This window comes from Desmodus rotundus, chromosome 8, assembly GCF_022682495.2.
Source record: "Desmodus rotundus isolate HL8 chromosome 8, HLdesRot8A.1, whole genome shotgun sequence".
Classification (NCBI taxonomy): Eukaryota; Metazoa; Chordata; class Mammalia; order Chiroptera; family Phyllostomidae; genus Desmodus; species Desmodus rotundus.
This window is the reverse complement of record NC_071394.1, coordinates 38,177,100-38,201,313: the sequence shown is the minus strand read 5'-3', so window position 1 is coordinate 38,201,313 and position 24,214 is coordinate 38,177,100. Positions and strand designations below refer to the sequence as shown.

The following is a 24,214-nucleotide window of genomic DNA, read 5'->3' as shown; positions in this document are numbered from 1 at the left end:
TATCAATACTTGATCCTTACTACATGCAGTTCACAGTTTTGGCTATTTTATTTTATTTTATTTTATTTTATTTTATTTTAACAATGCTGCTCATGGCTCCCTAAATTGATTTCATGGCCCATAAAAACTTGCAGTTTTTAAAAAGTAGATTTTGACAACAACTAAAAAAAATCAATTCAAAATCTGAGATACTTCTAAATGACCATATATTTGGGAGTATGAGACAAGGTTTGGGACTTCAATTTAAATTTTTCAAATACCTCTGGAAACTATTAACAGCCTCAGTCTTTAGATAAGACATATAAAAATTCCATTTTGGTGTGAGCAGGATGCTCTCCAGAGGGGGCCTAAAGCACCACACCTTGGTGCAAATCCGATCTTGATCATGACACCTAAACCCTGACGATGGTTAGGAGAATATACAGGGTGCTGTCCTGTGTGTGAACTTGAGCTGCTACAGGCGATTCCGCAGCTAACAGGTTATCCTTTGGTAGCAACGACATGCCCGCTTCCCTCCTGGTTTTGATTCTTCACTCCTTGCTTGTCACCTCACTAGCGCATCCACACCCAAAGCTCCATTATTATCTGCTGCAGCTGGAAAAAGTTTTGGTTAGTGCTGAGCAGCTGGGAAAACTAAAGCTTGGGGCTTATCTGTGAGATTTGCATTTCCAAGGTCCACCATGTCCCAGAACAGATTTCTGCATTTTTCTTATGAATCGTTCACTTTCACTGAGCACATACTACCACTCTAAACCACTGCCAAGTGCTCAGGAAGTTATTTACATTTAATTTTCTGGGTGAATGGCAGGTGTTCTCTTGAGAAACCAGTGGCCTGCGGAGACAGTGCTGGGGCACTCTCCTAACTTTTAGGAATTGCACTAGCTGGTTTTTGAACCTTCAATAACGTGAAGTCTGCCTTGCTCAGAATATTCACACCAGCAAGGTTGGCAAGTGCTGCAGATCAGAGTCTCCAAGGCCTCATCCCCATCCCAGGCTGGTTGTTAGGGGCTTGTCAGCACATCACTGCTACACTTGCAGGGAAACTGAGTGTGGACAGTTCTGGGAGCCGCTGGAATGTGGTGGCTATTTACCCAGGGGCTAGCTGGGGTTTGCAGTGCTGATGGCCCATCTCGGCTCTGCCTCAGTGGGAGCTGAGGGCTTTTTCTGCTACCTCCTCCCAGACCAGAAAAGAAGTCTGACCAGCCCAGGTGCGAGGAGCATGAAGAGGAGCACATCAACATCTACTGCCTGAACTGCGAGGTGCCCACCTGCTCTCTGTGCAAGATCTTTGGGGCACACAAGGACTGCCAGGTTGCTCCCCTCACTCACGTGTTCCAGAGGCAGAAGGTAACAGAGTCCCTCCCGTCCTTCCCCCGCAGCCCCTTTCAAGTGCCCTTGTGATTGGCTTCCTGTCACCAAAGCCATGTGGGGACACAGGGCCTTGAGATAGGAAGGGCAGAGGATCCAGCAGGAAGGGATGCTGTGCGCATGTGGCCCCACAGTTGATTCTGTGGCGGGTAGGTGGTCTAGAAGGCCAGAGATGGAATGGATGCGGAGGGTCAAGAAAGATGTTGCGGGAGAAGAGTTGCTGTTTTGGACCCCTTTGCAGGTTGCTGGAGGTGAGCAGTGCTGTGGAACTCTGAGCTCAAGCTATTCAAACAATATTTACAGTTCAGATAAGGAAAGGACAAGTTTTTATTCCAGTTACAGAGTGTTTTTCTGCATTCACCAACAAAAGGTTCCTTTTACCTGCTACTCCCACCCACCCACCTTGTCTTCCTCACTCTAGTGGGGCAGAGATACAATGAATGGCATTTTGTCAAAGCACAGTTTTAAAACAGTGCCTTGTTCTGGCCCTCAAGGCTAGGTGAAACTGCCCTCCGAGCCTTGCACTCCAGGCCAGTTGATAAAAGGCCTCCTCTAAATGCCCCCACCCCAGGGCTTCCAGGCTTAGTCCTCTCATTGTGACCAAATGCAGCATCGCCCTCAACTTATCACTAACCTGTCAATATAATTGCACGATGGACAAGTAGGAACTTCTCCATTTGATCCAAATAAATGTGTAGAGTCCTGTGCTCAGTTGGGTGCAGCCACTCCAGGCACCTAGGATTTGAGCGGCTCCACATCTCTGCTTCGTTCTGTTAGAGTCATAGATTTCACACTGGGCAACACCAGTTCTCTCCGTGAGCACTAACTGCTAAAGAAGCAGAATTCTGGAAGACACCTATTGGTATAACATTTATTTTTAATCCACTTATAATTTATTCCTTCGTTCTTTCCATCCCTGCCCCCAATTCTTAGTGTGCAGGAACTGAATAGTACCAGTGTCACACTGCCTCCCTCAGAGCCCTGGAGACTCATGTGGGATGGACAGAAGGACAGACAGCAGGGCTTCTACCCCACTCCTGTGTGGCCAAAGAAGCTTCACTCTCATCTCTTTCTTCCATCTAAATAAAGGGTGCAGTAGCTTTAAACTGTTTTTGCAACCACTGCTCTTGTCACTGAATGTGTGAGAAAAGTAGATCACACGTTTTGCCCAACATCATAGAGGAGGTAAAGGCTGGGATGAATCAAGTGTGTTTCCCCATTCTGTGTCCCCTGGTGCTCCTTAGAACATCCTTGGAAGGGAATAAATACAAACAATGGAATCTCTTCGGGTCAAGAATATAAGAGAAATTTCCCCTAGAAACAGCTGTATGTTAGTGTTTCAAGTCTGTAGTGACTTTTATTCTAGTATGTGAGTGTGTGTACACCTAGTACATAAAAGGTGCATAAGTATACATTGAATAAGTATAAGTAAATAAGTGAATGAATGAATACTTACTATATACATTTTCCTAGTAAAACTGATCTTCAGATGCACTTGGCAAATAATTTATTTTGGGTCCATGATGTCACACTCTAGACTCCATTCAATTTTAAACAATACTTAGAATTCTTTAGCTTGAGCATGCTATTCTATCTGTGGCCTATAATTTAGATTTTTAAATATTTTTAGCAGGGCCACGGTCAGTTAAGAATTTGATGAAAAATATGAAACCTCATCCCGCACAAATGCATTTCTATATTCATCCATACAGAGTTTTATTTACAAGATTAGGAGGTTCTAAACCTCCCAAGCCCCATTGTTACTCCTTAGGGTCTTATGGATCCTAGATTAAGAACCCATTGAGGACAATGCTATGATTAATCCACAATCAGTGCTGACTAGAAAACCCCTAAGATATTGCACTCCTCTTTTCTCTTCATCAGTCTGAGCTCAGTGATGGCATTGCTGTCCTTGTGGGGAACAATGATCGAGTCCAGGGAGTGATCAGCCAGCTGGAGGATACCTGTAAAACTATTGAGGTAAGTATACTCAAGTCTCCACAGGAGTATAACCCAAGCCCAGACTCCTGGGGTGTGACTTCCTCAATACCACACTAGAAATCCCCATTTCAACATTTAATGACCTCCTTCCCGGTTTGTCTCTAAAATATTCACCTCCTGGCACAGGAAGAGAAGTGACCTTGTGAATCTCAATAAGACATATTTCACCACATTCACTAGGCTTTTGTTATATGTGTTGCTCCTTCTTGGTCAACCCATTTCAAAAGATTGGCTACAAGAAAAATAATTCCCAGTAATGAAAATGAGTGTTGTCTGTTTTTATAGCACAATTTCTTTGGGGAAATCCAAATGGTTTTAGGAAATGCTAGTTAGTGCTGTAGGAATTCATGTGCAGGTTTGGGCTGCATATCTGTGCCCTGACAGTGGGGCTGCAAAGGGCCAGCAGGAGGACAGAGAACTGCCTGACCGTGGTTACAAAATGACTTAGTAGCTGGGAGTTCACGGAGGCCCAAGTTCTCGTTCATTCAACTCTCTTTGCCCTCTTCCTGGCCCAGTACCTGGCACATAGTAAACACTAAATGAAAACTTGATGAACAAATGGATGAATGGCTGGTTCTTTAGCTCACACTTAGGGTTGGCATGTAAAAGACATGGGGAATCCACTTTTTCTCAAGGTCAGCTACACACTGTGTAATTGCTGAAAGCAAAATGCTGAAGCCTAAAAAGATTTAGCTCTGTAGCAGATATCTTTTCAAGACTTGAAGATTCACAGGCCAGGTAAGCCATGATGCAGAGGGGCAGGTGTCAGACATCTGGGTCTCTGGCTCTGTGCTTGGGAGCCCTTTATTCCTCCCTCCCTGCTCTCAGGTTTGGGGTGATTTGTGTTTTGGTTGGACTTCAGGTGCAGAGAGTTGAGGCTCTGTACTGCTCAGTTCATAGCTATTGTCTTCACATCTGGGGGCAAGGTCCCTGTTGTTATTTATTTATTTCCTCTTATCCCCATTTCCCACTCCTGTTCTCTTCTCTGTAAATAACCAGTCTAACATGTTTGATGTTCCACGCTCCTGTATTCTTACAAAATGTGCACTGTTTTATATGCATGTCTTGTAATTTTATAAATGGCATTGTATTTCTCTTTCTGCTTCTTACTTTTAAAAAAATGAAGCATTATGCTTTTAAGATCCAGTCACATGTGCATTCAATCTTTCAGTACTATCATCTGTAAAAGTGGGGTAATCATAGTACCTACTCTATAGTTACTGTGAGGAATTAAATAAGCATAAGCAAACTGCTTAGTACACTGCCTGGCATAAGGTAAGTGCCCTATTCTTATTATTTTATCATTAGAAAGGCAACATTCTATCAAAAGCCAAAGACCATTCCTAGATGACAACTTCAAGACATTGGCCATAATCATCTCATTATAGACCTCCACATAATTAAAGTCAATCTCCTCTCTTCTTCACACTCATAGTCCTATTAAAATCCATGATAAATCTGGGACCCATTTATAGCAGAAAAGTTTTCTCTTGGTGAAAAACTCAAAGAGATTGTGAAGTGGGCAATATAAACTTTTCTTTTTACTTATTTACAGTAAAGACCAAATACAACTCAGTCATTAAGCCATGAGCCAGCACTCCAGCGTGGTACCACGCTGAGTCTTGAGTGTGTAAATAGGAGCGTGTTATTAGTACACCAGTGAGGTAATCTGCACTCATCTCTGGTCAGCCCTTGATCAGAGACCTGTGTCGTGGGAACAGGCTTTCTTCTGTCAGGGACTTTTGGGCTGGGGAACACACACGGGAGAAAAGTCCTGTGAGTTGCAGTTGGCCTTGAGCAAACGCAAACAACTTGGCTCCACCTAGCCAGGGTCAGAGGGCACTGAGAGGGCTGGAGAGAGAGGCTGACAACCTGTTTTGTTCCTGGAGGCTCAGGGGTACAATAGGAAGCAGCTGTTTTTTCTTCCACTGAGAACAAGACCAGAAGAAACAGGTTTGAAGTTAAGTCAGCAGAAGGGATTTGGTGCAGATGTCAGGAAGAATTTCTTGGCAGTGACCATCGGGATTATGACCTCTATGGTTACCGACAAAAACATTCGTCGAACATAGTGCACTTTTATTAAGTACTTCCTCAGGTTACTACAGGGGGGTGTGTAGTTGTTGCCCGCAAGGCTTCAAGATGAGACTGTAAATTGGCAGAAGTCTTGAAAGTGTCCATCTGCCCCTTTTACCTGTTTATTTCACTTCTGGGATTTTACCTTAAGGAAATAAATCGAAAAAGCAGTATATAAAACAGTACGGAATGTATACATTCATAAATAACCCTACATACATCGATAAGGGGAAAAACTCCAGAAATCAAGAGGTTAAGGGCAGTGAATAGTGGGACCACGGGTAATTTTCAATGCCTTCTTTATATATTCCCGCATTCCACATTTTTCTAAAGTGAGCCTGACATTTTTAATACCAATAAAATAAATACGGAAGGAAGGAAGGAATATGGCTCAGATAACAGCTCTTAGATCAGATTAGTTGGCTCATGTGGAAATGCAGGGACCAGCTCAGAGCCCCCTGGAGGTCTCTGATTCTCTGATTCCTACTTGATGCCAATATCTCCCACTTGAAGAGGCCCTGAGGACAGACACGGCCACAAAACAGCCACACTGTGCACACCTATAATCACTAAGGTGCTCTCTTCCAGAGGTAGGGCCTTATCAGTGGGCAAAGCACCAGAGGCTCACTTCCTGCCGGTCCAGAAGGCAGCTAGTGAAGCACACTGGGTCCTTGCCTCAGAGTGAAAGGGCCCTACCTTGCCAAGCAGGTGAATTCTGTACCAGGGGTCAGGGTCACAGAGCTCTCGTGTCTCCTGTTCTACCTGGGGTTGCTGTTTCCCTCTCTGGCTCTGCTCACCACCTGCCTGGAAACATGTTCTGAGAAGCCTTTGGTGGCTGCTGACCAGGGGGTGGGGAGCTGTTGTTAAAGAGTTCTCCTTTCTGATTGGTGAGGAACCCCTGAGGGATGGGAAATGGAGTAGCCCCTGGGGTGGGCTCTATCCTCCCCTAATTACTTCACCTCTCCCCATGAGGTGCCTGACACCTGCTCCTTCAGCAAGTGTTCATTCTCTGCACATGTCCCTAATCATGCAATGTCTTGCAGAGCTGGCCTGGGCAGGCACCTGGCCCAGGACTGGCCCTGGACAGCTGCTGAACTTAGGGAAAAACACACTGTAGACTCCTTTTTGTCCTTTAAAAATAATGTATCCAGTTGTTGTGAGTTCGCATTGATGATAAGAGTGGCACTGAGAAGGACTGTAGTCACAAAAGGGCAGTGTGAACTGTGTCAGAGGAGAGTGGCATTCTCCTCTGTTGCTGTGGTCTGATGGAAGATGAAGGAGCCTTTATTCCTTCTAGCCGTCCTGAATGTGGCTCAGCCTGGGGCATTCCCAGAGCTCTGGATCGCAGGGCACTGGAAGGCCTTCTGGGCTGTTCTAGCAGAGCCCAGCATGGTTTGAGGCTACCCTTGCCTTTCCGGAGCTGTTCTTTTCTGGGACTGGCTGGGACTGAAGAGGGGGCTGCTGGAGGGAGTGGTGAAGTATGCTGCCTCAGAGCTCTCTGTTTCCAGGCAAATGTGCTTCACTTTCATTCTTCATCCCTAGAAAACATTACCTCCCTCTTATAGTCTTTATAAATGACACTAATTCTATGTCACTGGACCCCAAGAAAGCATACTCTTAATATTGGCCCTCCAGAGGCAGGTGGGCAGGCAGGCTGGAAATGATCTTGTTTCATATGGATGCCTCTTTAGGGGAAACAGCTATAAATTGAATAATAAATATTTGATCTTGAGCATTTGCAGTATCTGAAAAAATGAAAACTTTAATAAAATTCTCCAATGATTTTGCAATGAGAACCACTGTATTTCTAAAACATTGATTTTAACCAAACAGCTTTGAGACATTGTCCATGAAGTTACAACTAGGAAGTATGACTATAGTAAGAATCATTTTAATAAGCATGCCCTAATTTTTGAGGCCATTTTCTAGAGGCAAAATAATATGTGCTTAGAAGAGAATACCTTCTTCACAGTGTTGTTGTGATGGCTAAATTGGGATAAGAGCACATGCCAGGGGCTCAATAAGCATCACTTTGTATCATCCTCAGAGTCATCTTAGAAAGAGCACACTTATTCTAATGATGTTAATGGTCATTTAAACCACTGGAGCATCTGTAGCCTATTGTAGGTGGTGTCAGAATAAGCCTATCAGCGTCTTGGTCAATTTTGATAACAGGGTGAAGCAACCCCCTTCAGAGGGAAAAAGTGAGAATGAGTGGAAGCTCTATCTTTACCTAAGAGGTTTTGCAGTAACTGGAAATATTGGTAACCAACAGAGGCTGAGCCTCTTCCAGGACAGGTACCGACTACCCACAGCAGATGGGAATGAATTAAACAGCTGCTCAGTTTACTGTGGTCTTGGTAAAAGTCTTTACCGAACCATGGGGCTCAAGTCAGTATGGGCTCACCTGGACCTCAGCCTTCAGGGGGTGTTCCTAAGGATCTTCTAAATGATCTGGACTAGTCCAAAAAATCCATAATGCCAAGAACCCCAGGAGTAAGCATCAGAATTTCCATAAATTATAACATGATTATTTTTCTAACATAAAGTAGGTAATGACAATATGGTAAAAAAAAAAAGCATGAGTTTGGGAGTCTTGAGACCTAAGGCCATTGAATAGGGTTGTTCCACTGAACACAGCACAGAGGCGCCTGGCAGGCTGGAGAGGGGCTGAACTCCAGCGCGTGTGCCTGGAGGCACAGCATTTTTCTAAAGTGTCTGTCTTTTTTCTAGCGCAGCCCAGCAGAGACCTGGGTTCTCATCCTAGTTTGGACTCATGAGACTTCTTCCAAGTGCTTATAATAGGCCTTGACGAGTGAGGGGTTGGGTTTGATTTCCTTAGGAGAATCTTCCTACCTTAAGGTAGTTCTTTCTTTAGTATTATTAATCTATTGTCTATTTTTTTACGTTCTTTGGCCTTAATGAAGGGAATTTTGAAGTAGTGTATTTCAGATGAAGCTAAGTGGACACTCGCAGACCCAGAGCTGTAGCTCCAAACAAGTGTGTGGCGAATGGAGGAATGTGTCGAGATATGAATGGGCCGGGTAGAGCCAGTTGCTCAATGACAAGTGGTAGGGCTAAAAGCTTATCTTCATCTCTATTTTGGTCACAGAGCTATGCTCCTTGCATGGTAAGAATGGTGGTCACAATTGTCTCAGTTTTCCCTGTCGTGGCCATGGCACATTGCCATGGGACTGACATTGCAGGGCTAGGACATACAAGTTATATCTTAGTGATGTAGATGACCACTCGGAAACTTCCCGGGAATCAAAGACGCATTTTATATATAAAGAGGCATTTCATAGCCTGTAGAATATTTGAACTATAGAGAAGAAAGAGACCTAGCAACCATTCATTTTGATCCCTTAAAGCAAGGGGCCCCAACCCCCCAGGCTGCAGACCAGTACCAGCTGTGGCCTATTAGGAACCAGGTGGCAAGCAAAGCCTGAGCTCTGCCCCTTGTCTCCACCCTCCACCCCCATCCTCAGCGGTGGAGTGAAGCTCCCCCCTCCCAACCTCCCTGCCCCTGTGCCACCCTCCCTGCCTTCCACAAAACTAGTCCATGATGCCAAAGAGGTTGGAGACTGCTGCCTTAATATACAGATAAAAATAAAAAATTGTCTTATTGTCCTGAGGTTAAAAGGCTTCCTTAAGGTTGCATAGCTTTTTCTTGTTCTTTGCTTTTGAGCATTGAATGAAGCAGTGGCTTGGGGTATCCAGTTAAATACCTATTTCTTTGGAACAGAACAAAACAGAAACTTTTGAGTGAGGGCTAACTTGCTAGATACAAGTCACATTTCATTCATTCACCCAATCATTCAAACCATATTTCTCATGTGAGCATTACTAGAGTTGTGAAAAGGTGCATATTCAGTGAATTGGCAGTTCACATACAAGTTTTTTTTCAAGTTACTTGGAAGTATGTCACTGCTGGGTATGGTGGGAGTAGCAATGACCCAGGAGTTCAAAGATCTTGGCTCTAGGCCAGGCACCAAGAGTAAATGATAGACTAGCTTGAGAAAGTGACTTAATTCTGTTGGATTTTATGTGAGTAAAATGATTGGTTTGTAGCAGTTACTTCTGATATTCCATGCGACTTCAAAATTCTATAACTGATTAATTCAAGTAAAGGAAAATTAGATCTAAATTAATAAAAATTATATAGTGCCTACTATATGACGAGTAATGTAGTAAATGCTTTACAAAATATGTGATCATATGATGATTATGATGATGATATGGTGATGATAATAATTAAAAATATACTATTTATGGAGTAGCATTTCCTAAACTGTAAACTATAAGCAAATGATGGTTGCTATTAAAATGATAGTGATTTAATCAAAATTCAATATAATACAAGTCATTAAAAAGACAGAATTGAAATAAAATAATACTTGGTATTCCATTTAAGCCACTAAATAAAATTATATGGCCCAAATAAGGAATGTAATCTTTGACTTGAGTGAATACACTGGCCGTGCATGACACATGGCTTCACATTAGGCTCACTGAAAAGGATTTGGCTTTCACAAACTTAAATGTTCTCATACCTATTAAATCGAGAAGAGAAAACTTTTATAAAACAAAGACATTCTGCTAGTATCACATCTTAATATAATACTCATTATTATAAATATTTCAAGTGCACAATTCATTTTGTTTTATTTTTTTATCTTCACCTGAGGCCATGCTTATTGATTTTAAAGAGGGAGAAAAGGAGGGAGAGAGAGGGAGAGAAACATCCATGCGAGAAACATCAATTGGTTGCCTCTTGTTCACAACCAGACTGGGAACCAAATCCACAATCCAGGGATGTGCCTTGACCAGGAATCGTACCCACAGTTTTCTGGTGTGGGGGACAATGCTCCAACCAATTGAGCCACACCAGCTAGGGCCACAATTTATTTTAGAAAAATAACCTAGAAAGCATCATATGTTTACAGTAAACAATAGAGCATCTGAACATCAAAGGCATGTTTCAGAAATGTGGTGGATACAGGGTTGCTTGTAAGATTAGGATGAAGGCAATACAGAGAAAGAAATTTTGAATGGGAAGCTACAGGCATCAGTTTGTAGGCTGCGTTATAGTCTAAATCTCAAGCTAAAGGGCTGGAAATGGATGGAAATTTGGTAAGCCCAGCAATTTCCATGTCTGGACATGCTGTGTGGGCCCTAGTCTTATTACTTTGACACCTGCCAAGGCTCCACACCTTCTTATTCCCTGCTGTACCTCCTCTACTCCTATTCATCCTTTGTGGCCAAATTTAGGCACCACTTCCTCTAAGAATTTTTTCTTGAGCTAACATCACCACCCCTGGTCTTTTCCCCTCAGATGTCCCCGTCCCAAACAAAGGGCTGGATTAAGGCCCCACCTCTATGGTCCTATAAAACCTGGTATAAATATTTAATATATTTCTATTATTCAGCCTACTAGTTTGTATTACACTATTGGCCCATGGCCTTTCTCATTCAGTGACCTGTGAGCTTCTCGAGAACAGGAACTATGTTTAATTCATTGTTAGGGCCCCAGAGCCTTGCACAGTGCTTGACACAAATGACATGTGTAAGAATTGTTTGTTAAATGAATGAATGGTTGGGTGGATGACAGGAATACTGTACTTACTATTAAAATGGTCTGTACCATTAGATCTCCTCCATGTATTGTGACTGGTTAGAAATGTGATGAGAACTGACCATTATCCAATGGAGGTGGTGGAGTGAGGAGTGTATTGCTTGCACATTTGTGAAGTATCTTCATAATCAGCAATTTGCTTTAGGTTATCCTTTTTTTCCCTCTTAGTCTGAGAATAGTAGAGAAGGTGAGAGGAAGTGAAACATGATTTTTTAAAATCTATTCAACAGATATTTATTGGACATCTGCTCTGCAAGGTGGTAATGTGTCTTAGGCAGACCCAGATTCTATAGTTTAGATATTTAAGAAACTCATGCAAAGGAAGAAAGTAATACATGATATCAAAGAGAACAATATTTACTAGAATGAAAGAACAGGTAATAAGGGTCATACAAAGGTCAGAGATGTCAGAGATAAATTGGCCGGATTCAGGAAGCACCCACTGGGCAGGAGCTCTAGGTTGGATCAGCATGGCTTAAAACCTGCTCTCAGCTATAAAGGCCCTGGACCCAGAGATGTCAGGTCCAGGGAGACAGGCATACACACACACCAAGCTTACCGGAGCTTGAAAAACCAAAAGGCCAATGACCAGGCCAACTGGAAAATTAATTATGATTTAAACATGGACTCAGAGTAAAGGGAGCTGGATGGTACTGGAGATGCTTTAGACACACAGTGCAAATGGACAAGGCTGACTTCCCATACAGCCTTTCTCTCCAGGAACCCAAGACCAGATTCAGTATTTCCCTCTTTTTGACAGTATTGGACAAATAGAGCACCTGGTGGATACAAGTATATGACATAAATGATAACTATTATGGAATTTCAGAGAATTAAAAGATGACATTCAGCCATACAGATCAAGGAAAGCTTCATGGAAGAAGTGGCATTTCAACATGTCTTTAAGATTGCTTAGTGTTTGCTGCGAATTGGGAAAACACATTCTAAACAGAGGGACAACATGAGCAAAGAAAGTGAGTGATGTATTTTTGCTGGACACAGGCATAATATGTGATGGAGAAGAGTAGAATATTGTGAAGGAAAGCTAGAACCAGGTCATGAAGTGGGTTGAATGCCAGTAGTAAAGTTAAAATGTTATTCTTTGGGCAATGGGGAGTCATAACAGAGAACAAGCCCTGAGCCCAGGAGAATGAATTTGCTAGCAGTGGTGTTAGTTAGCTTGAAGGGCGTATCCCAGATGCAGAAGCTATTGGAAGGTTCGGAATCTACATGGGAGGACTGAAACTGGAACAGTCGCTGCATAGATGGTGCAGAGAGAGACTGAGAGTACAAACCAGGAAGTACCATAGTTTTTTTTTCTTACACTTATACACATACACACACATACACTCATTCCAAAGCAAAATATAAACCTATAAGCTATGTAACCAATATATAATTTAAAACAAAACCTGTCCTAATTTATATGAAATTCTCCATTTATAAAGAACAGAAGATTGAAAAATCATTGATCCATTTAGCCAATTTAATTGATTTTTGATAGTCCAAATACCAAATTTGATAAAAGTGGGATTTTCAAAGTATCAACACAGAAGGAATCTATAAGTAAATGACAGCTTAAGGGAAAAGAAAAAAAATCCTAGATAAATAAATTTTCTCATTTCCCAAAATGTCCAGGTTATTTCTGCAAATAGACATTCTTTCAAACACTTTCTAACATTAGCTAACCCAACTAACAGGAATGCTGCAAAAAACAGAAACAGGAGCTTTGTGAGAAGTTTGATTACCTGTATGGCATCCTGGAGGAGAGGAAGAATGAGATGACCCAAGTCATTACCCGAACCCAAGGGGAGAAACTGGAACATGTCCGTGCCCTGATCAAAAAGTATTCTGATCACTTGGAGAATGTGTCAAAGTTGGTTGAGTCAGGAATCCAGTTCATGGATGAGCCAGAAATGGCAGTATTTCTGCAGGTAAGTCTCCTTTTGACACCAGTGGAAACTAACCAAACAGGTGGGTGTTGGAGAAGTAGTTGTCATCATATTTTTGTTACTTTATATGCAACCTCATCTGATCTATTTTACCAACTAAAATATAAGTCCATTACATGCTTATATTCCATCTGTTTAAACAATTTCATGAGCATATATTCAAGGGCCCACAACATTGCTTAAATATAAGAGGATTCTGGCATAAAGGAGCAGTTATCTATGGCAATTAAAACTAAGCCAGGAGATTTTCAGAGTCAACAAAGGAAAGAGTTAAGTCTCAATATCATCTTTGATGAAAAAAATTTAAGTAGGCTTGTCTTTTGTTTGCTTTCACAGAATGCCAAAACCCTGTTACAAAAGTAAGTAATTTTCATTTTATGGAAAGATGCATATTTTTCATTTTTACCTTGAGCTATCAAACTGTAAACAGTGACAGTAAGTGGCAATTTGTCTTTGTTGCAGAATTTCTGAAGCATCGAAGGCATTTCAGATGGAGAAAATAGAGCACGGTTATGAGAACATGAACCACTTCACAGTCAACCTCAATAGAGAAGAAAAAATAATACGTGAAATTGATTTTTACAGAGGTTTGTTATTCTTGTGACCATTTGGCCGAAATTGCTGGTGTATGAAAGCTGCAGAAGAGTTCAGTGGGAGGAAAGGTGGATTCAGAATCTCTTTCAGATTGGATGCTTGGTGACAATTTTACAAGGATTGTAATCTAATGTGAAGCTCTATTTCATTACAAAGTCATACAGTTTGTTGACGGTGTTTATTTAGTCTTGCATTTCACAGTGCCCATTATAATGCCATTATTGGGTATTTGACTCTGGGTAGTCAAATACTTAATAACACATGGTGACAACAAAATCTCAATTTCAACCTTATAGCAAGTATTAGCCACAATGAAGTAAAATGTCATCAGGTACAAAGTTAAGGATGAGATAAAAATAAAACATTGAAGACATCAGAGGGCAAGAATAGTAGCAAGTCACAGAATAAGTCACAACCTGGAATAAAAACATAGTCCATGTGGCCAGATGTACTCCATGACTTATAAACACGTTTCTACCATTTGGCTCAGAAATCCCAGTCCTGGAAATTTATCCCAATGAAATCATTGACCAGAAGAAAATAACCTTGGAGCTGACCAAATCTTTGATACCTTGGTCCATCCTAGCATGTCTAGGTGATGAGACACCTCAGCTAGACCACTACTAATGTCATGAAGGTGGACTACTGTCCATAGGTGTAACTTTAAAAGCAAATCTTCAGGATAGATCTTTTTATAAACTACTTAGTATCATCTCTCCTTAATATTGCCCGAGGGAATAATATTAAGGTTAGAAAAAGAGTCATGGCATTTATTGTGGCAAAAGTCAGCATTTACTGAACAAAGGAGGTAAGAAATTAAAATAAGACAGGGGTTTTGTATGTTTTCTCAGGTAAGGAAGAGAGCTGCATTTCTGTTTGATTTGATGGAGATAAATAAGTGTCAATCCTAGCCCTTCAGGATGTGCAGCTGTGACAGAGTGTGATAAAAATGTGAACAGGCTCTGGGCAAAGGTCAGAGGGATGGGGCATGGTACTGATGAGGACTGTGCATCACAGTGGGGAGGGGAGCAAGGAAGATGGTGATGACTTGTCCCCACTTCACATTTGTCTTGTCCACATTTAACTAGAAGTGCAAAGCTCCAGCATGGTGTACTTGGGCCATAGTCAAGTGTCTGTTACAGATGATTTCCCTAGCCTTGGCCATTGATGATGTTCATGGCTGCAGTAGTAATTGTAATGATTTAAAAATACATTACCTTACCAGAAGAGGAAGAGGAAGAAGAAGAAGGAGAAGAAGGAGAGGGAGAAGGAGAAGAAGGAGGCGGAGGAGAAGGAGAGGGGCAGGGAGAAGGAGAGGGGCAGGGAGAAGGAGAAGGAGTAAAATTGGAAGAGGTAGAAAATGTTCGAGCAGAGCCATCAGGAGAAGATGACAGTCCGGAGAAAGCCTTGGAACCCTCTCAGCTGGCCTCAGAGCTCCAGGCCGCCCCAGCCACTCTTCCTATTTCCTCTCCAGAGCCACCTCCAGCCCTGCCACCTGCTGCTGAAGCCCCGGTGACACAGGTAACCAACTGTTCATGAGTTCTTTCCTACAGCACTTGCCCGTGTGCTTCCTTGCCCAACGGCCTAGACAGTTTATTCCACCCTAAGGAAAAGATAACCGTGCCAGACATTCGTATGTAGAAGACAAAAGACTTCAGGGCAGTCACAATGCTACGGAGAAAGGTCCTTGTAGGTGATTCAACAGATTCATTGTTGTTATAACTGGTTGGAAAGACTTGGTTTAACATGATTTTCCACCAACACTACCCTCAGATTGGAGGCAATCTTTGTCTGGAAATCGTGTGTGTGTGTAACATGTTCATAGAGCACCAAATCATGAGGATTAGGTCTGCTCTGAATATAGATATAGAGTAGAGAGTGAGGAATACGTAATATAGAGTGAAAAGTAAAAATGATTATACTTTCAAACTTTACATTTTCTATAAATTATAGTGGAAGTGAACAGAGAAGCCATGCCAGTTTATGTCCCTCTTGCTTACCCTGAAATATAACTGTATCTCTCATTCAGTGGGCAAACAAATGGAGCTTAATTTTCTATGTATCTTTCATGATGAGATTATGTATTGACAGAATTGTTTAAAATTTTCTAAGGAAATTAGCTTATCCCAGATGCAGTACCTGATTGGCTGACCTTATATTTCTAAGAATTCACCATCCAGTTTTCAAGCCTTCGTGCTGACTGCATGCCACCTTCAGCAGACGGATCCCAACCTGTTGAGTCTGTGAACAGTGCAGACTCATCACAAAAGAGCCCTGTATTTGTACTTGCTTTCAAAGAGAATTGAAATTACCTACAGAAACAAAACCTCAGAAGGAGAACTCAGGGATGAAAGCATATTCTATGCTCTGCCTCCATAGGAAAACCAGGCTAAAATACTATTCTTATAGTCCCTAGGATCTTGAAAATCTAGGTATACCAATTGCACTGAAATTGGAAGAGGGGTGGTAACTAAATGAGAATAAGATCAATGCTTGATTTTAGGAAAGAGGTTGTTAGGGGCCCACACATGTCCAAAATTAATTGTGGTCAACAGTTTGACCTTTCTCCCATATCTGGTATTTTGTAAGTACCTTTCGTTTTAGGATTCCGTTGTCTCCCTGGCCAGGCCATCATCTTGTGAAAGACAAGCCCACAGAAGAAGAGGGGCACTTGCGAGGCCACGAAGAAGGCCACTGTTAGCATTCCTTCCTTTAGCACTTGCCAAGGGTGGAACGAGCTAAAACGTGCACTAAATCAGGGGCTACACACAGAGCTCACAGTTGTCAAACCTAAAGGGAACTAAAATCGACTGCTTTATTTCTTCTTCTTCTTCTTTCTCTCTTTTTACTTTTGAATGTATCTGTCCTGATTAAGGGGGAGGTTGTATCCACTGGCTCTCAGCAGACCACAGAGTCTGAAACTCCAGTCTCTGCATCAACGGACACTGCGGATCCCTTGTTTTACCCTAGTTGGTATAAAGGCCAAACCCGGAAAGCTACCACCAACCCACCTTCCACCCCAGTGAGCGAAGGTCTGGGGCACATAGGGCCTCCAGGTTCTGAGGATTCGAATGTGCAGAAGGCAGAAGTGGCAGAAGCCTCAGCCAGTGAGAGGGCAGCAGTGAGTGGTAAGGCAACTAGTTCACCTGCAGCTACTTCTCAGGTTAGTGTTGATGCTGTTGTGTCTGAATGCTTCCCTGTGCCGCCCAGGGTCCTGCTAGAATCATAGCAAGAAAGAAGGGCTTCCAAAGGGGCAGATAGAAGCTGTGGCCTTGGGAAAATCTCAGGAACAACTCAGCCTCAATGCTGGCTTATTGTTTATGCCTTATATTCACTTGTTTTTTTAAGCCTTAAACAAAACAAACAAACAAAAACACATTTTGACCACTCTGCTCATGAGTGGTGACCTCACACCCGGCTTCCCAGGGGAGAGGGCTCTAGAGGGCCTGGCCCTTCAGCATGCAGTTGAGGGCTGCTTTGTCTGCAGTGACTGGATGGTGTCCCTGTTCCCCTTTGCAAGGCTCCTTATCCTTGTTCAGCCTCTTCTATGTCCTCCTTGGGCTTCCAAAGACTAATGACCTGCTTTTGTGCCCTTCCCAGCAAACCCCAAGGAGCACGTTTGAATTGAGTTCTGAGCCTGCTCTGGAAAATAACCTGTGATTCCTGGATTCTGGGAGTGTGCTGGCTACGTCTAGACAAAGACGGTCTTGGCTTGATTAAACCAGTGCTTCCCAAGCATGTGCTCCTGGGAGCAGAAAAGCACAGGTTTTCTTCCATCGGATTTTTTAAAAAGGAACACTGTCTCGATTTTTTTTTCTCCCTCTTATAATGAAAGTTTGAGATCCATGTCTTCTAACACTGGGTTAGATGTTTGCATGGCTCAAAGATTCCATAGAAGAAATCTCCTGCAGTTTCTTCACAAGGAAGAATGTTCATGGCGGCTCCGTACCCGTGAGCATTCTTAGACGATGTGTGGGTGTGAGTCTTGCGCTGCCAAACAAATACTCTGTAGTTCCACGCTCCTGGGTCATCAGGTGATTACAAATAACATTTCAAAAATCAGAAAATAACTTATTATCTTGACTGTACTTGTTCAAGTGAACCTCCATTTCATGAGATTAAAAATAAAAAAGAAAATGTTTTTTGAAAATTAAAGGAACAGGCTTTGTGCCATATATTTATTTTCACAGATGAAAATGACAAAAATAATTATTTTGAAGAAATGTTTTGAGGTGGATTTTGGGTTGAAAAAAATGGAGTAGACTTTGACTATTTCTAGAAGGTTTATGGGAATTCTCACATCTTTAGTGGAAATTGAGTGAGGAAGAGCTGTTTTCTGAAAAAAAAATCCTGTAAGGAGCAGTAAATAGGGCTCTGAACCAAAATGCAAAGGCCACCTATATGATGTTGGAAAAATTTTTTGTGATAATATCAGTGAAGCTTTCTTCTTGTTTCTCACAGGAGTTAGCAATCTGCCTAGCACTTTTGGCTTTTCTTATACTTCACTACATCTGGAGTCAGATTCAGTGCTTGATTTTTACTTTAATGGGTAGGAAAATTTTTCTTTTCCCTTGACTAACACCTCATGTAGTTTCCTTGATCATGTTTCTCTTCTGTGGGCCCCGAGATAAATTTCTCCCCAAACCTGAGCCTCGGCCACCTAAAAAGAACAAAGTTCCTAGACAATACTGTGGCCTCAAGCTCCCACAACGCAATCACCTCAAGGCACTTTCCTGAGGAGAATTACTTGGGTATCTAATCCTGCATGGAAGGGAATCCTGACTCAGAAGTGACTCCTGGGCAATTATTCAGTAATCCAGTAACAATGGACCCTCCAGAATGGCTATTAGGGGAGACCAGTTTCAAAAAGTCCATGCTGCTGTGAGAATCCATGGCTCTTAAAATAGAGGGAGGTGCAGCAAAAGACTCTCTAGGGTTTCCGTAGAATAAGTAACAGCATTTCATCTGCTTACACCAGAGGAGCCCAGGAGGTGGCCAGATGACTCCTGTTGGAGACACCCTGGCAATTCTTGGTCTGGTGGACAGGTGGTCTAGGTGACTTCTCAGTTGTCTTTGAACCATGGACTCTACAGTGTCTTTCCTGGGAGAGGGGAGTCCCAGAGAGAAAGGGGCCCTGAGTACAGCAACACCAGGGGGATTGCAGTCCGGTGAAATCTGAATGAGTAAAGAGCCGGAGACCAATGTTCATTTACCAGCCATAAAGAATTTGAACCAAAGAAAAGTCACAAAGCCAACAAACAGCATGTTATTTTTGAAACACCTTTCTCAAGTCAAGCCTTTTCTTGATTATTGTTATGAGGTTTGCTTAGGGACTGACATCTTACTCTTTTAATAACTTTTGTAATAGTATCAGTTCAATTAATATTTAAAGATTCAAGCCTCATGTACTTTTAGTAGATGACCCTGCTGGACCTGAGACCCAGCTCCCTGTGCCTGTAGCTCAGAAGCAATTCAGGGTGACTGGTGCTGAAAGGCCTCTGCTATTTCTGGCTCATTGACTTTTCCCTGGGTTGACATTGAGTCTTTCTGGAAGCTGCCACCACACAGTTTCTTTTTGCCTCATTAGCTGTCTGTTCAGCAAAGGCAGTGGCATCTTCGTGGAGCCCTGTCAGGGCTTTGCCTGTGTGCGAGCGGGGCCTGCCCCCAGTGTCTAACAGTCAGTCACCAACGTGTGCCCCTAGAACGTACTGAGTGTCCTTGTAGTGTGCTCAGGTGCTTAACTCCTCCTCCCGTGATTATTTATGTTGAAGAGAAGTGGGAGGAAGTACTGGCCATGGACTCAGTGGGGCAAATGGGGCGAGAGAAAACTCCATGCTTTATTGGAATAATTTAATGTGGATCTGAATAATTGTCTGAAGAGTCCAGCTTACTTTCTGAGAATTCAGGTTTGGGGACTGGTTGCCATATATCCTTGTAATACTTCTCTGAGGCTGCAGGGGGAGAGTCATGCTTCTTGTCTGCCATCCACTGAGCCCATGTCACGCACACTGACATTATTCGTGTGCCTATCTGGTGAGATGAGGGTGAGGCAAGTGGGGACGAGGTGCGGTAGGGTGAATTGATATTCAGTTTTGCAAAGACCCTTGCTTGTGCAGTTCTTGACTTTTGAAAAAGGGCCTTTCACATAGAGCAGGAAATCTGTTTATGATAGAGTACCACTCTGATCCGTGAAAAGAGATATGGTCAGGTGGATAGAGAACCCAGCATAGTATAAGATTTCCTGGCCTCTGAATTTTTTGCAGGCCTGATTTTCCTTCAGCACCTCAGAATCCAGCTTACTAAATTAGTATTTATCCAATGCAAAGTTAGCTTGTTGGAATTCCATATGTCATCATTAGTCTTTCCCTGAACATTTAGAAAGTGATACAAAGTTCTCTATGCTTTACTGGCAGTCTGACCTCTCTTTACTGGTCCCATGTCAGGGAATGAAGTTGCTTTAGAAACTCAGAAGCTTCTCAGGCTCACTTGCTCATCTGTAAACTCACTTCAGACCTCATCAACAGAAGTGCAAATCTTTGAAGAAGACCAGAGTTCTATTTCCAGGTGCTTTCCTCATTGCCATTCATCTGCCCTTGCTTTTTCTGCCTGTGATTTCATGCAGTGCCTACTTTATCTGTATTTTCTCTCTTCACCTAATCACATAGGTAGTTTATGTGTTAGAAGCTGGTCATGGCAAAAGCCAGACATCAGTTCTTTCCACCACTAGTGAATGGGGACTCTGCTTTTTTTTTTTTTTTTTTTAAGATTTTATCCATTAATTTTTTTAGAGAGGGGGCAAGGGAGGGAGAAAGAGAGGGAGAGAAACATCAATGTGTCGTTGCATCCCCTACTGGGGACCTGGCCTGCAACCCAGGCATGTGTCCTGACTAGTAATGGAACTGGTGACCCTTCGTTTCACAGGCAGGCACTGAACCCACTCAGCCACACCAGCCAGGGTGGGACTCTGCTCTTTGATAGGTCAGAAGAGCATTATTGCTTTCCCTACCCTCATTCTCAAGGAAAAAAATCATTTCTCAACAAGGTCTGAATTCAGCCCTATATCAAATTGGATCTCATAGAAGGCCCTGGTTCCTATTTGTCCTTCTGCAGGATGCACTTTGAACCCAATCACACTTCATTCCTCCCAGAAAACCTCCTAAAAGAAGTCACAGGTCAAACTATGCAACGTCTCTCTACATAACAGGTCCTTAGCTACAAAATTGCCCTCTAAGTTTCTACCTTTCTAGGCCATGCCTGCTATATGCTCAGTCAATGCAAAGAGAGTTTGGTGGAAATGACATTTGACCTGTGTTAATTTTTTAATTCATTTTGAAAAAATTACACCAGTCCATAGTCAACCTTGGAACACAGGGCAATAACAAGGTGGGGAGAAGGACTCTGTGAGACATATCAGCTTCTCTTGGGAAGCAGTCTTGGAAAGTGAGCCTCATTTCCTGGGGATGCTTGGTCCAGTCTGCTTCCATCTGCTACCCTTCCTCTACCTACACTACTTCCATATAAATTACACCTGGGTGTTAACACAGGGACTGCCTCCAGCCCTGGCCCCACCCCCATGGGCAATTGGGTATTTGGGGGTGAATATGAATGGCAATTAGATTTTCCTGAAGTGGAAGCAGCAGATATAAGCCCCTCCCTGTTCCCCTTTCTCCCTTCCCTGTAAGATTTAGTGGCCTTATGTGCAAGAATTTGCCCGAATCATTTAATGGGAGCTGTTCAGGGAACAAAGATTTCCAGAGAAATGTCTTCCTGTTTGGTGGATTAACTTGGCAGCTGCTTTGGCTGATACCTGAGATGGACCATGGCAGCTGCTTCAAGGTTAGCAGACCACCCCACCATCTCATCTCCTACACACACACACACCCTCCACAAAGAGCCAATTTTTTTTGCTTTGGAGACAGGGACTTTGACATTAAAATTTCTGCAATTTCTGCTGCTATAAAGAATCACAGCTCATATATTTTATCAGAGCATGAAGTTGTAGTTGTATAAGACCCTAAAAGCTTTATCATATTATAGCTATTTGTTGCTTTCAAGAATATAATATCCGCTTTTCACATTCTATCTTCAAGCCTGAAAATAGACCAATAAGTTGGGCAGAAATTCTGCCCAGTCATGGGGCACTGGAAAGATTAGAAATTAGAAGAAAGGATTTAGGTCCTAGTCATCTTGCTTTTACACCTGACTCTGTAAATTCTTTGAGTGTTTAATTTCTTTGAGCCTCTGTTTTCTCACCGGGAAAATGAAGCAACTACTCAATGAGAAGATTCATCTATTTATACAACATAAGAGAGTAAAAAATCTTGTACAAAAGATTTTATAAACTGTTTCAGGATGTTTTCATTGGGAGGATTATGGCTTTAAGGCTAATGCAACTCATTCTGAGTGACAATGTAACCATAAATTCTCAGTGAAATGGATAGCTCATTTCACTATCTAAAATATATTTCTTTTTTAATTTTTTTTAATCCTCACCCAAGGACTTTTTTTCATTGCTTTTAGAGATAAGAAGGGAGAGAAAAAAATCTATGTGAGAGAGAAACACCAACTGGTTGCCTCTCCTATGTGCCTGGATGGACAGGGGATCATACACACCTGGACTGGGGGAACAGACCCGCAATGCCCAGACCGGGGAATAACCCACAGTGCAGGCCTGTGCCCTGACCAGGAACTGAACCTGCAGCCTTTCGGTTAAGGGACAATGTTCCAACCAACTGAGCCACACTGGCCATAGCCCAAAATATATGTCTCGTCTTGAAGGTCTTATATAAATCCCCATTCACAAACTGTTTGGCAATTCTCCTCCTAGTCATCCATTTAACTGAATGTTTACCCAGCTGTTAATACCCATTCAGATAGAGTTCAGATAAACTCCATGACAATCCACGATGACTCAACTCTGAAGTCCACTTAAAGGTGCTTATAGAGCTCATTGTCCAGTAGAGCAAAGACAGAAGATACACATTAGAGACAGTCACATAACATTAGATGAATGAAAAGATGAAAGATATGTGATTTTTAAATTTACCTATTTTAAGTGTAAGGTTCAAGAACTTTTTACAAATATGTAGCACTGTATAGCCACTACCACAATTAAGATATAGAATATTTCTGTCACTCCAAAAAGTTCCCCCATGTGTCTCTGCAGTTCATCCCCTCCCTGCATCCCAGTTTATGTTTTGCTTGTCATTGTAGTTTTGCCAGTTCTAGAAGATCATATAAATGGAAAGATGCATTCTGTACACTTTTGTGACTGGCTTCTTTCACTTAGCATAATGCTTCTGAGATTCGTCCATGTTGTTGCATTTATCAGTAGCTCATTTCTTTTTACCCTTCCTGGTATTCCACTGTATGGATATACCACCATTTATCTATTCATCACTTGGGTGGTTGTGCTGTTAGCAGTTTTGGCTATTTATAAATAAAGCTGCTATGAACATTCACATATAGATCTTTGTGAATGTGTTTTTTTATTTCTCTTGAGTAAATACTTAGGAGTGAAATTGCTGGATTACATGGTAAATTCATCGTTAACTTCATAAGAAACTGTCAAACTCTCTCATAGTGGCTATTAAATTTTGTGTTTCCACCAGTAGTGTAAGAAAGTTCTAGTTACTCCACATCCTAGCCAGAAATTGGTATTGTGTTCACCTTTTACATTTTTGCCATTCTAATAAATGTAGATGGTATCTTCTTGTAGTTTTAATTTGCATTTTCATGTGCTTCTTGGTCATTTTTATATTTAGTTTGATAAAATGTCTGTTCCTATATTTTACTGACTTTTTTGTTGGATTATTTATCACCTTAGAGAGTTATAAAGTTCTTTATGTATTTTGGATAAAACTCCCTTATCAGACACGTTTTGCAAATATTATCCCCAGTCTATGGTTTGCCTTTTCATTTTCTTGACAATGTATTTTGAAGAGCAAAATACATGTTTTAGTTTTAATGAAGTCCAGTTTGTCATTTTTTTCCTTTATGATTTATACTTTTGGGGTCCTGTTTAAGAAATCTTTGCTTAACTCAAAATCAAAATATTTTCTCCTATGTTTTGTTCTAGAATTTTTAAAATAGTTTTAGCTCTTAAATTAGATCTAAGATCATTTTAAGTTAATTTTTGTATATGTGAGGTAAGAATATAGGTTTTTTTATTCTTGTGTGTGTGTTGGTTTTCCATATATTCATTTGTCCCAGCACTATTTGTTGAAAAAAATTATCCTTCCCTCAGAGAATTATTTTGATGGTTGTGGAAATTCAAATGACCATATGAATTTATATATATATATATATGACCATCTATGTGTGGGTATACATCTTGACTCTCTATTTTGTACCATTGATCTGTATGTTTGTCCTCTACCAATATCACACTGTCTTGATTATTATAGCTTTATAAAGGTCTCCAGAATAGGTAATGTAAATCCTCCTCTCCATTGGTTTTATTTGACTTTAGGGGTTTTTAGGTCTACTTACTATTGTGTTCATTTTTGCTCTTTATTATTTTCATCCTTATGCTAACTTGGGGTTTCATCTTCTCTAGTTTCTTAGGTTTAAAGCTTGGATTATGGATTTA

At 41.7% G+C, this 24,214-nt stretch overlaps 1 protein-coding gene across 10 annotated transcripts in view; it reads left to right on the top strand.

The window, feature by feature from the left end:
• TRIM55 (tripartite motif containing 55) overlaps positions 1-24,214 on the top strand; it is a 39,581-nt gene that overhangs the window by 5,072 nt on the left and 10,295 nt on the right. The window contains exons 3-10 of one of the 10 annotated variants that reach the window (XM_045181775.2): positions 1,182-1,347; positions 3,253-3,348; positions 12,778-13,011; positions 13,366-13,388; positions 13,492-13,616; positions 14,849-15,144; positions 16,499-16,751; positions 18,085-18,172. In XM_045181775.2, the coding sequence (XP_045037710.1) occupies positions 1,182-1,347; positions 3,253-3,348; positions 12,778-13,011; positions 13,366-13,388; positions 13,492-13,616; positions 14,849-15,144; positions 16,499-16,751; positions 18,085-18,172 (1,281 nt within the window). Of the gene's footprint in view, positions 1-1,181; positions 1,348-3,252; positions 3,349-12,777; positions 13,012-13,365; positions 13,389-13,491; positions 13,617-14,848; positions 15,145-16,498; positions 16,787-17,223; positions 17,686-18,084; positions 18,199-24,214 lie in introns of those variants that run through there. The other 9 variants (XM_045181768.3, XM_045181767.3, XM_045181770.3 and 6 more) reach the window with 9 other exon arrangements.